This window comes from Podarcis raffonei, chromosome 15 (genome assembly GCF_027172205.1).
Source record: "Podarcis raffonei isolate rPodRaf1 chromosome 15, rPodRaf1.pri, whole genome shotgun sequence".
Classification (NCBI taxonomy): Eukaryota; Metazoa; Chordata; class Lepidosauria; order Squamata; family Lacertidae; genus Podarcis; species Podarcis raffonei.
Window position 1 is genome coordinate 16,718,799 of NC_070616.1, and position 13,652 is coordinate 16,732,450.

The 13,652-nt window shown below is 46.4% G+C and overlaps 1 protein-coding gene across 2 annotated transcripts in view; it reads right to left on the reverse strand.

Annotated features, from left to right (window-relative positions):
• The window catches only part of ETS1 (ETS proto-oncogene 1, transcription factor), a 103,836-nt gene that overhangs the window by 14,244 nt on the left and 75,940 nt on the right, over positions 1-13,652 (reverse strand). For both annotated transcript variants that reach the window (XM_053366327.1, XM_053366328.1), the window contains 4 exons: positions 7,409-7,528; positions 6,409-6,609; positions 2,722-2,799; positions 1,707-1,958 (listed from right to left, as the gene is read on the reverse strand). In XM_053366327.1, coding sequence (XP_053222302.1) covers positions 1,707-1,958; positions 2,722-2,799; positions 6,409-6,609; positions 7,409-7,528 — 651 coding nt within the window. The remainder of the gene's footprint in view (positions 1-1,706; positions 1,959-2,721; positions 2,800-6,408; positions 6,610-7,408; positions 7,529-13,652) is intronic.

Below are 13,652 nucleotides of genomic sequence, written 5' to 3' on the forward strand. Positions count from 1 at the left end.
TCAGCCTAGCCTACCTTGCAGGGCTGTTGCGAGGATAAAATGAAGGGGAACTGCTCCTCAGACGAGGTGGTATATACAGGGAATAAATGAATAACAAAGCAGAAATGGCAGTGGAGAACCTGCTTGCACGCCGGTTAAAGGATTCCCCGTATTAAAGGGGAGTGAAGGTTGAGGAAGATGCTGATTCGGAGACCAATGGAAGCCCTGCTTGGTTTGGGGCAGGCCCTGCGGATCCAACCCCATACAATCAAAGCCCACCCCAATGCACACTGGAAGCACTCGACTTTGCCCAGGGAGTCCTGGGGGCTGCATCTTCCACCCCACAAGGAGACGCAGTTCCCAGCCCCCTCCATGAACTGCAGAGGAGGCGAAGCAGCACAGAGGCAGATCGCACACCTTGCATGCAGAAGGCCTCAGGGTCACCTCCTCTTTGGATGGTCCAGCAGCAGGTGATGCGAAAGCCCTCTGCCCTTTTGTAAAGCTAGAGATTCACTGGGGGAAATGGGCAAATCCTGAGGTTCATTTGCGGAGGCGTCCTATGTTTCCATTGCAACAATGGGCATTTTGTTGAATTGCTTATATAATTTATACCCCGCATTTTCAGAACAGATTTTATGTTCTCCAACGGGATGTTTTGTGAGTACAGAGCGGTAAAAAGAAGATCCATTCGAAATAAATAAATGCAGCAGGCAAATATGACAAATTAAAAGAAGAAATAAAAACAGCACGTCAGTTTAAACGCATTGGGAAATCAAACAACTAAATCTAACTTCTCAGAACCTGACACACACTCACCATCTCCAGTGGCTTTTAAACTCTGGCTTCATGATTTGCTGGTCAGGTTTACTCTAGCATGTTTTCACATGTTAAGTATATGCCCAAAGCCTTTCGTTGCACCAGAATGTGGACAGGAAGCACAAAGCTTCCTGTTCTGTGCTTCCCAAGGAAGCATAATAATTATTTAGTCTTGTCTTTGTAGGGATCACTTGATCAGACGCCAAACCTGCCAACTGTGGCCTCCCTGTGCAGATTATGACTTTTTATACCAGTCAAAGACATGAGCCCCTATTTAACCAGACGCATTCAGAAGAGTTTTGTTTTTTGTTTGTTTGTTTTTTAAAAGGGAGAGACGCGGAGAATTCTCCAGAATTCCTCAGCTTGACTGTTGCTCAATCATTTCTTCTTTACTGACAACCTCGGAGCATAAGAGGATCACTCAAGTTCATTAATTTCCCAAGCCGGACTGAAAGCAGCTGCTGGGATTGTGTAAGATCTCTTAAGAGCAAATTCCGCTGGCAGAGATGCTGGCAGTGAAGACCCAGCTACTAAATCTAAAGAGGCGAGGAGGCTCAACAGCTGGCAAGCCTGCCCACATATTTGCTGTGTCCTATTTCAACATCTCTCTCTAATTCAGGTGTGGTAGGGATCACCTGCGCAAGGTAGCTCGAGGGCCAGGTTTCAGGTGTCTTGCTAGACAATGCAACTTTGGGAAGCTTAAGGGGCCTATAACTCAACCAGAGAGCCCAGGTTGTGCATTCTCTACATGCTGGTGGACTACAACTCCCATCAGCCCCAGCAAACAAGGCCATTGGTTTAATTTCTAAAAAAGAGCCTTTGGTGGAAGGCTCTTTTCCTTGGGAAAATCTCATTCCTTCTTATATGTGGGGTAGGGTTGCCGACTTGTGATTTTTAAGGTGTTCCATTACCTCGGCTAGTGCGCCCCATGCACATATTATCCGGCGTTACGACCTCCTGCTTGATTGTGAAGTAGTCAGTGGGCAGGGACTCCATCTGCACGGGGTCCCGGAGGATGACGGAGGAGGGGTACTCGTTCTCGTACTTGAGAGACAGGAGCTCCTCGGAGCTGATGGGATGGAGGGTCTGGTAGGACTCTGTGATGAAGCTGGGCTCAGAGAATTCCGAGGGAGGAACACACTGAGCGTGCTCAATGCCATAACCTGAGAGCGGAAAGAAGACCTCAAACTGAATATTATCACCCAGGGCATTATTATTATTTAGCTGGAACTCTCTGGAACTCTGTTCTGGCACCCTCTAAGAGAACAAGGGAGGCATTAATGGAGAGTTCAAGTACCTCTTTTTCTAGAAAAATAGCACTGTTGTTGTTGTTGTTGTTGGTAACTGAATTTATATACCACCCTATACCCGGAGGTCTCAGGGCAGTTCACAGAACCATTGCAGTTCTAGCTATTATCCATAATGACAATAGTAATAATACCATCACCCTTAAGTTAATTAAGAGAAAGAAGCCATAGGAGTCACATTTCTTTAATAATAATAATAATAATAATAATAATAATAATAATAACAACAACAACAACAACAACAACAACAACAACAACAACAGTACCCCGCCCATCTGACTGGGTTTCCCCAGCCACTTTGGGTGGCCACCAACAGATATAAAAACATAATAAAACATTCAAACATGAAAAACTTCCCTATACAGGGCTGCCTCCAGATGTCTTCTAAAAGCCAAGTAGTTGTTTGTTTCCTTGACATCTGATGGGAGGGCACCCCACAGGGCAGGCGCCACTACCGATAAGGCCCTCTCTGCCTGGTTCTCTGTAACCTCACTTCTCACAATGAGGGAACTGCCAAGAAGGCCCTCGGTGCTTTTGCTCCTCGTATGCTGCCTAAACATTGAAAGGATTCCTGGTGCTAAATCTTGTACTCAACAGGGGAAAAAGAAGGGAGACTTACTAATGAAGTAGTCTGATGTATAGCGGGATTCTGGGTAGGCTGCGTTCACTCCGTTTGCTGGATATGGCTTTATCTCTTCTGCACCGAGGATGGGAGGAATGAAAGGGAAGATGCCCAGTAAGTAGCAGCAGTAGCAGTAGCATTCATTCATTCATTCATTCATTCATTCATTCATTCATTCATAAAAAATATTTGTATTGTATTAAAGGGTTTCCTCAGGACAGTGGAGGGCGCATGTGCCATGTCTCATTGGTGTAGTGGCATTCGCCCTTCTTCTGATAGGAAATGCTCTGCATGGGGGGCAGGAATGAAAATAGAGGGTCAAGGACGGTCATTTTTTTGGGGGGGGATGAGACATGTCCCTATTTGCACCTGAGGAATGTTGGCGGGCATGCTCCTAGGTAAACATGCACAGGCTGGCACCACCAGTTTCTCACACCCAAACCCAACACGACATTCCGTGGACCTGTAGCAAAATCTTTTATATTATCTAGGTAGCTCCACACACCAAGCACTGAAAGTCTCAAGGTTTTTACTCAGAACTGCGTAACCACGTTCCCCTTCCATTATAACGAGTCCGACAATGTCCATCATCTGAGACGTTCTTGATCTGTTTGGTGGACTGGGTCATGGCAGGATACATGACCCCCCCACCCCGGGGCACTCAGAAGTGTGGGGAGGGCCCAACAGCAATTACAAAACCTTGCAGTCAAGAGGTGACTCACCTACCGCAGGCCATATGACTGGAATAAAAACAGCAGTATGCTGGCTGCGATTGCTTCATCCATTTGGGCACATTCCACTTTTATTTTGTCTCCCCCTTCCAAAATAGCCTCCACTTCCCCGCAGTCAGCAGTGCCCTCTGTCTGACTGCAACCCCCATGCAAAGTTGACCGCAGCAACCTGGCCTCGCCTTCCCCTGTGGTCACACACACCCCATGGCTTGGCAAGCCTTGCCAGGAGGGGAGGGGGCACAAAGGCTGTGGAGATGCAGTTCACACAGGCCTCAGTTTGTTCAGCCCACCCCCCTTCATCGCTGCCGTCCCCAGGAGGGAGGCCAAGATTAGGCCCTTTTGAATGAAGGCACATTATCTCTGGCGAGTCTCTGTCTGGGCTCAGCAGAAACAAACCAGAGCCGCAGCCAAGCCCTGTTTGGGTTGTTCTCCTCCTTGCTGGCCAATACGTAAGGTCATAGGATCACAGAATCGTAGCACTGGAAGGGATGCAATGGGTCATCTAGTCAAACCCTTTGCAATGCAGGAATTACAGCTAAAGAATCAATGAAAAATGGCCATCCAACATTTGCTAAAAAAACACCAACAAATGAGGGTCCACCACCTTCTGTGAGAGTCCATTCCACGGTCGAATGGCTTTTACTGCCAGAAAGTTCTTCCTACAGCTTAGTAAGAATCTCCTATCTTGTCATCTGAACCCGCTGTTTTGGGTCCTACCTTCTGGAGCAGGAGAAAACAAGCTTGCTCCATCTTCTGTTTGACAGCCCTTCAGATGTTTGAAGATGGCTATCCCGTCACCTCTCAGACTTCTCTTCTCCATACCCAGCTCCCTCAACTGTTCCTCATAAGGCTTAGTTTCCAGACCCTTGATCATTTCAATCACCCTCCTCTGCATTTCTTCCAGCTTACTAGTGTCCTTCTTAAATTGTGGTGCCCAGAACTGGACACAGGACTCCAGGTAGAGTCTGACCAAGGCAGACTAGAGCAGTACTATTAATGCAGACGTGAAAGGCCACAGCAGAAGAAAAGAGGCCTTTCCTTCTAAAGTCAGGAAGCAAGGTCACCACCTTCTTGCAAAAATGTCCATGCCAGTTGGACTGTCCCATTGGTCCTGTGGTTAAGGCAGTTGTGTCACGTAGACTCTGGACTTAATGGCACTTAATAAGACAGAGCATAGTTAAACAGTGGTGCTCATGCAAATCCTATTCTCAGTGCCCTGGTTTTAACTTCTTCTTGTGGAGAAGCATTCACCAGAACCAATGAGGCAAAATATGGAAATAATTGGGAATGTCAGCTGCCGCCCCATGAGATCCTACAACTGAGCATGTTTACCTTCAGAAAGCCACAGGTATGTGTGTCTGGGGTGCGCACGTGTGGGTGTACCAGAATCCATGTTCCCCGGCGGCTTTTGTGGAAGGGAAAAAAACGCCCCCTCCCTCTCCTGACACCCAAAACAGCACAATGAGCACCTGTCTCCACCTATCGCAGAAGGTCCCCAAATGATCTGCAAACATCTCAGTGGGCAACACTCTGTTTACAATTGGTTTCGTCTCGCCTGTTTGCATTGTTCAAGCATGAATGCGGGTCTGTTTCTCAATGCTGGTCCAGCACGACCCAGGACCAGCTGAAGGTCCTCCTATGCCTTTGGGTAAATGAGGAATGAATCCTACAGCCCCACACACCAAAACACTCACAGGTTGGCAGCAATAAACTTCAGGACTTCGTATGAGACACACGGGCTCCCTTGGGCTGTATTTAACATGAAACATTCCTGCTTTTGGCAAATAGGTAAATGACGAGAGTATGGCTGTATGTGGGAGATCTCACAGCAGGGCTGGCCTTTGATATTTTGCTGCCTGAGGCCCTTCCCACTATTCATCTAGAACAGCGGTTCTCAACCTGTGGGTCCCCAGATGTTGATGGACTACAACTCCCATCATCCCTGAGCTCTGGCCTTGTTGGAGTTGTAGTTCAGCAACATCTGGGGACCCACAGGTTGAGAAAGGCTGATCTAGACACTGGCTGGCTAGGTGGTTGAATGTGCTCTCAGCACTGGGGGTGGGACAGGTCCTCCATGCTTCGGAAGCAGCAGACTAATTTAGGGCCCCTAGTCAGCACTGTGTGGCAAACTCCAATGGATGCTTCCATCAGGGAGCAACCACTGCTGTCCCTCAGCATCTGCCGCCTGAGGCACTTGCCTCCTTCTGCCTAATGGTAGGGCCATCCCCATGCCACAGGGAACAGACAAGCCATTAAGGCATTGCTAAAGGGTGCAAAACTCTTCTAGTGCTGTGGCTTTGTTCTCATTCAGCTTCTACTCTTCTTAAGAGATCCTCTCAGCCCACTGATTGAAAAGCTGCGGAAGAGCTCTCTCAAGAGACTGTGTGCAGCATCACTCGGCTAGGCAGCAGGGAAGGCATGTGAACAGTGGCAAAGCTCAGAAGATCTCCAGGGAGATCTGGGGGAGATCCCGGTCTGAAAGCCTGGAGCTGAGAGCAGACAGGGACACAGCCAGGAATAAGTGATGGAGTGCAGAGGACAGAGTTTGGGAATCTAGGGAATCTCACACGATGGAACCTTGTTCCTGAGCTTGTTTGCAATTGTTTTTGATCATTTGATTTATTAGTTGCTCATGACAAAAAAAAAGAAGTCTCTAGCCAACTTCCAAAAAAATTAAGAGCCTAATACATGGCATAAAAATGAAAACAATACATGACAATAAAACCATTACGACAGCCCACAGCAAATGTCAACAGCAGAAAAGTGTTAGCAATAAACAGCAGGACGCTGATCACAATCTGTCAGATGCCTGGGGGAGGAGGGAGGTTTTTACCTGGCACCAAAAGGGGGTTAATGGTGGCACCTGGCAGACCTTCCTGGGAAGAGCATTCCCCGCAGTGGTGAGCCACAACCGTAAAGGCCATGCTCTTGCCGAAGTCTATCATAGTGTTACCTTTCTGCAGGATCTCCAGATGTTCCCAGAGGATGTCTCCTACAAAATCCGGTGCCAGCTCCAGGAAGCAGTCCTTGCCCAGAGCACAGAGGGCAGCTCCATTCATACAAAACTTCTGGAAGTCCACACCCTTCAGGCTGAACTCATTCACCGCCCACATCACCCAGTCCCGGACATGGGTTTCCGTCCATTGCTGAGGGTCTGCACAAAGAAGCCACAGGAGAGAGGAATTGAAAGGCAGCTGCTCTGCGCACCATCTCATAAGGCAGGTGGGGGGAACCTTTGGCCTTCCAGATGTTGCTGAACCACAACTCCCATCAGCCCCAGCAAGCATGGGATGATGATGGGGGTTGTAGCTCAGGGTCCTCACACCTAATCTAATATATGGTGGAAACATCATCACACTGGGAAAGGAGAGATTAAAGGCCATGAAGGGACCATATTAAACTTTGGAGCCTTTTATCTTTCTCCCCTTTAGCTGAATTTTCTCTCTTGCGGTCTGAATTTCTACTTCTACTGGGTGCTGTGGATTTTTCATGTGGACTTTAACTGTTTAGAGTGATTCCACTTTGTCCAGGCACATTTCCCGAAAAGTGGTCTATGAACCCATAGAGCAGCCACTGCCGTTTATTCTGAACTATAGGGGAGCTCAAAAGAATCTTAGGCAAATGATCACCACACTGGGGAAACTGTTATTTTCCTCATGTGCAACTTGAATGGACTGATTAATGGACCACCTTACACCTCCCATTAATGGACTAAAGCTTGTATGGTTAATTTTCTAAGATTTCCTTCATCAAGTGCCAGTCCTGCATTCATGTGACATTTACACCTTTTTGCTCCCCAGGGATGGTGATGTTCAGCAGCCATGTAATAAACGCTTTAGGGGAAGTTTGGACCCTGATCTGCACAACCAAATGACCAAGAGCAGATGCGAGAGCTCATTCAGTGAAACAGACGGTGTTCATTCAGAGCTGGATTCATGGGGAGCTCATTGTACCTTTGGGGATTCCCAGCCGCTGCTGCTCTTTCGTGAAACCGCTGAAGGTGGCCTTCAGCGCCTGCGACATCATTTCTTTGCTGCTTGGAGTTAACAAAGGCACGTCGGCACATTCCATATCTGGAAGAGAGAGAAAGGAGGGAAATGAGGATGGTTTAGCTGCAAAACGCAGGACAATGGGAGAGGCAGCAATCGTGACCCAGGTGCTGAGTCCTGAGTGGTCGTCGCAAGTCACCTGCCTTGGCGTGACCTTTTTCTCCCAGTCTGAATATTCATCAACGGGCAGTTTTATATTTGCTACACATTTAAATGAGTCAACACATCTTAAAAGAGGAGGCAAAGAGACAACAGGAGGAGGTTGAATAAGATTTCCCAAACTCCACTATTGCTGTGCTGTTCTTTGGTTCTGGAAAGAAAGGTGAGATTCAATGGGATGCTTTTTGTGGGCTGATTGTTTTCGCAGGACATTTCCTATTCCACCAATGCAGTCTAGCAGATCCATCTGTGATTTTGTGCAACTGCTTAGGAAATCAATCCTGAGGTTGCTGTTGGATTGTGATTCTAGACAAGCTCTTTGGGACGGCACAACGGCACTTTTTCCTTTGGGCCGGCCCTCACTTAAGTATACTGCACCCACCTCACAGTACACCAATTATACAAATTTCTATAAATTACCCCAGATTATCTTGTGGGAGACTTGTGTGAGGGAAAATTAATGATTTGGAGTCTCAGGCAGGATTTGATCAAATAAACAAGAAATGTTTTATTAAACAAAGGAAGTTTATGACACAAAGTGGGTAAAACAAAGGATACTTCAGGTTATAATATTATTTCAGGTAGCCGTTCACCTAATAATATTTATACTAAATCTAACTAGTGTTATGGACTTCTAATCAAGCACAGCTTCCTTTAAACTTCAGTTGCTTGTGTTCAGTTACTTTGCTTCAGCTGGATGTCACAGGTTTTTAGATTAAAGGGTAAGTGCTCAGCTTATTTCCCGTTATTTCCCTTCAGTTCTTTCTCAGATGTTGCATAGCTTAATACTTTGGTTCTTAAACAAGGTGGTACTTCCTGTCAGTTACACACCCCTTTGACAACCCTACTCCTGAGGTACTATACGTAACAGACCCAAAGGGATCACCACACCCCTCTTAACTGGTTTGGGAGTCTTCTCTTTTTGTAGAAGAATCTCTCCCCTCCTGACCTAAGTGAGACCTAAGTAGACTGTATCTTTCCAGGTTCTACTTCTCCTGGCTCAGCCTCAGCCTCCCAGTTAATTCCTGGCCTATTACTCTTACAGGACACCACAGAATGTCCTTCACACTAAGTGCAGAGACTCCTTTCTCTAGCTTTTGATATATTCCTCAGAGTGGATGTTTCTACCCAGAACTAACTCTCACTCCCTATCTCCCAACTTGTCTCCCCACCTATCTCCTTTTCAACTAGGTCTCCTGGAACCCCGGCCAATCAGAGACTGCCATTCGTTAACCATTTGCTGGCAGGGAAAAAGGAAATTAAAAAACTTGGTGACCCAACCTGCCCAGCAAAACAAACTTTTCCGTTACACTCCTCACCTAGGCTGGGGTTCAGCAGCCGAAAAGCAAGTGGGTGGGTGCTCAGCTCAGCTGTTTTCCCCCAGGTGCTTTTATGATAAACTCCGCCTGCTAAAATCCCTGTACTCTTAACCCCCTCCTCAGTGACAAGTATTCTGGGATCCATCTTTCACCCAGAGAGTCCTGCCCAGGTACCAAAACTTCCTGTTTCAAGAATGGGCAAGCCCAGCACTATCACTTTGTATCTTACAGAGGTTGATGGGCAAATGGGTCAGTTTTTCTCTTGATGGAAACATCACACTTTACTTGCCACGAACCCACATCAGGCATAGTGATTTCTTTCTCCTTTTTTTCAGCCCCCCTCCCCAAAAAAGAACTCCCTTGCTGATGCAGTAGAGAAACCATCTACACCAGGCTGCAATGGGACCACTAGAATAGCCTCCAAAGGGATTGACTGAAAGTGTCTAAGGGCATATCAATAATAATAATAATAATAATAATAATAATAATAATAATAATAATAATAAAAATAAATAAATAAATAAATAAATAAATAAATAAAAATAATAAAAATAAAATATTTATACCCCGCCCAACTGGCTGGGTTTCCCTAGACACTCTGGGCAGCTTCCAACAAAATATTAAAAATACAATAAAATGTCAAACTTTAAAAGCTTCCCTAAAGAGGACTGCCTTCAGATGTCTTCTAAAAGTCAGATAGTTGTTTATTTCCTTGACATTTGACAGGAGGGTGCCACTACCGATAGGCCCTCTTTCCTCCACAATTTCCAGGCATATTATTAATCTCTCATTGTACTTTAATAAGAACTGTCTACAGATGAAGAGGAAGGACAGTTTGGACCCCATGTGAGAGGTGGGCAAGGGGAGATGTCCCAGGATGAGAGGCTGTGAGAAGAGAAGGGTGAGCCCAGGTGAGAGCTGGCAGAGAACAACATCCCCTCTGTAGATGATGAAAGTCAAGATATAGTGATGAGGGAGGATCTTGTTTCTTTTTTCTGTTCCTCCTCTCTCACCGATGTTCAGAACAGTCAAGGTTGGCCACTCTCTAAGCGAAACCGAAGACATAAACCACAGGTTTTGCTGCAATGGTCAGAAGAGCTAACATTTTTCAGATGCAACCGGTTGGCAGACATTCACCAGTTAAAGAGTATGGTGTGGGAAAAGATAATCAGGCCATTGGATAATAAGTAACAGATTCCATGCATTGTTTAAATAATGTCGTTTGGATATTTAGAAGGTTTTATTAGCCAAGGCTCTGGAGAAATAAACACACACCCCAGCGCTCTCTGCCATCCGTCTTCCGCTCTGAGATAACACCGAGAGAAAGTGTCCAGGACACTTTTCCCTGACCCTCGAGCCGCTTGTTTTTAATGATGGGTTTGAGAGAGCTTGGAGGTTACAAGAGACCACCCAGAAACTGCTCCATCACCTTTGCAGCCTGGTTTGGAGGGCAGCTGTGTTGCTCTCCCGGCTATGGGAGAATGATTCAGAGGCAACCTGGGGCAAGGGGAAGGCGGGGGGAAGAGGGAGGAGGAGACGAACCCTCTTCAAGCAGAGAGAAAAACAGATGGACCAGAAATAGGTGTGCAGCTGGAGGCCATGCACACTTACTCAAAAGGAAGCCCGCTAAGCTTTATGCTGTGAACCATCCTGTGATCTTTAGATGAAGGGTGGTAAAGTTCAGCGAGGCTCTCTAGAGAGTAAGTGTGATCACATGGGATCAGAGCCTTCAGAGACATAATATAGTACGCATCAGGTCACTGAACAGCCAATCACAATGCCAGCCTTATTGAGCTGGAGAGAAAACCAGGTAACTCAACCGTACGTTTGTTTCATGGGAGTTAAGGTAAAGGTAAAGGGACCCCTGACCATTAGGTCCAGTCGTGGCAGACACTGGGGTTGCGGCACTCATCTTGCTTTATTGGCCGAGGCAGCTGGCGTACAGCTTCCGGGTCATGTGGCCAGCATGACTAAGCTGCTTCTGGCGAACCAGAGCAGCGCACGGAAATGCCGTTTACCTTCCCGCCAGAGCGGTACCTATTTATCTACTTGCACTTTGATGTGCTTTTGAATTGCTAGGTTGGCAGGAGCAGGGACCGAGCAATGGGAGCTCATCCTGTTGCGGGGATTCGAACCGCCGACCTTCTGATCGGCAAGTCCTAGGCTCTGTGGTTTAACCCACAGCACCACCCACATCCCTTTTCATGGGAGTTACTTTCAAGTAAATATGCACAGGATGAAGTTTTTCAGCCTCAACATGTAGCAGTGTGCATTGTCTTAAACCCAAAACCTATGAATGCTCAAAAGTAAACCTTACTGATTTCAAAGACGTGTACAGTGGTACCTCAGGTTACATACGCTTCAGGTTACAGACTCCGCTAACCCAGAAATAGTGCTTCAGGTTAAGAACTTTGCTTCAGGATGAGAACAGAAATCGTGCTCCGGCGGCACAGCAGCAGGAGGCCCCATTAGCTAAAGTGGTGCTTCAGGTTAAGAACAGTTTCAGGTTAAGAACGGACCTCCAGAACGAATTAAGTATTTAACCCGAGGTACCACTGTACTTCCAATTAAGTCTATTTGGTGAATGTTAGAAGGATGCTGGAATGAAGTTATATGGCTTTAGCAGAAATGTTATAAAGAATTAAGTAAAAATAGATTGTTAATGGGCCAAAGGGGGAAAAAGTAAGGTTAGATTGTGTTAAGATAAATTATAGGACAAAAATTGAGAAAGATGGAAAGGATTTGCTGAAATAGCTAACTGAACTAGAACACAAAAAAGGGAGGTGTGAGGAGGTCGTTGAAACAAGTAAATGAAAGATAAGATATGGAAATATTGGATGTGTTTTTTAATTGTTTCTGTTTCTGTTTTTGTTTCTGTTTTGTCAAGATAAGTAGTGTTTTTTGTTTTTCATGTATTGTATTGTATTGTTTTGCTTTGTTTAACTTTTTTTCTTCTTTTTGTAATCTTTAAACTCTTAATAAATATTACTTAAAAACAAACAAACAATTAAGTCTATTTGGGTCTGCAGCCTTTAAGGAGTGTGGGGAGCAACACTGTTGCTTCAGTCAGGCATTGAGGAAACTGAACAGGACGGAAGGCCTGTTAAAACATCTCTGCTAATAGCACAGGGGCACAAGGAGAGCCAACAGTATCCAGCTCCTCCTGGCTGCATCCAAGTTCCAGTTATACATGGATAATCTTGAGTTTTACAAGAGCGCAATGCTAGATCTCGAGGAGCAGATACCGAAACCCGACTCCGCCCCGCAAAGCGTTCGGATTTCACAATGGCATTTTCACCCACAACCATCAGCAAAATGCAGAGTTGCTATTGCGACATCAGCCTTGCAGCAGATAACGGATGGTAACTAACTTGAGATAAAGCAAAGCTCCAGGACAAGCTGAAGAAGTTTAGATACTGGCCTTGAAAGTGCAAGCAAAGGTCAAGCACCCCTTGTGAAATCAAGGGGCCAGGTTTGCTACCCAGGAGGGCCGCTGCACATGTGATGTGGTGGGCCATTCAGTGTCATCCCACCGGGCAGGCTGACTTCACAGCCACTCCCTGTGACACTCAGGGGCACCTCTAGGATGTGGTTGTGCTGGACTCAGGGATGGAGCATCTGCTTTGCACGCAGAAGGTTGCAGGATGAGTCCCCAGCAGCATCTCCAGGTAAGGCTAGGAGAGACATCTGCTTGAAATCTTGGACAGCTGCTGCCTGTCAGTGCAGGCAGTGCTGAGTTAGATGGACCAATGGTCATTCTCAGCATAAGACAGCTCACTGCGTTGCTGCATTCACAACCATGTTTGTCACATCCACATGCTGTGTCTTAAGCGTGTGTTTAATAGCCTTAGCTGCACACCTAAAATTATCGTGTGTGAAGTGGTCCCAAAACACACCTTTCAATAAGCGTAGGGGAGGAGAAGTTATCAATGGAAATGCATCTCTCTCTCTCCCCCAATTTCCTTAAGGAGAAGAATTCCAAAATGTAATTTGGCATGTGGGGCAACATACATTGCCATCCCACTTGCAGCTAGTAAAAATAACTCCTCGTTGGGTTTGCACGTGTGAAGCAGCAAATAAAAGAAAGAACTTTGCCACCATCCAGGAAGTGGACTTTAAAATGATATTGCCTCTGTTGGGATCCAAATCAGGGTAGGTCTTTTTTTGCTGCAAATCTAATTATATTTAAAACCCAGGCCATGCAGGGAGAGAAACTGGAATGGCGAGAAAGAGCACCCATGTTCCTCCCTGGGGTCTATAAGACAAAGGGCATCACCCGCTCCTATTATTCTACTATGAGTGTCCCAATCTGTGTGGTTCTCCATCAGAGGCCTCCTTGCTCCTCTAACTCACACAGTAGCCAAGCTGAAATCAATGTCCGGTTGGTCACAGCAGGAGTAGCCTGACCTGGTCAGCCGTTCTGCTGCCCCTCCTGTCTCAGGATCTGATGGATGGAGCCAGAGGTCAGGGACCAAGCTCACTGCTGTCTTCTGCAGGAGCAAAACATCTTTCTTCCCCACCACTCTCCATCCTCGTCTTCTTACTCAAACTAGACAGGGAAAGATACCCGATGCATCATTGTCACGAGGGCAAAGAGCAACTCCAGCTGTTCTGCAGACCCCGGAACTGAAGGAGGCGGCAGCAGCAGAGGCTGGCCCATTTGAGTGAAA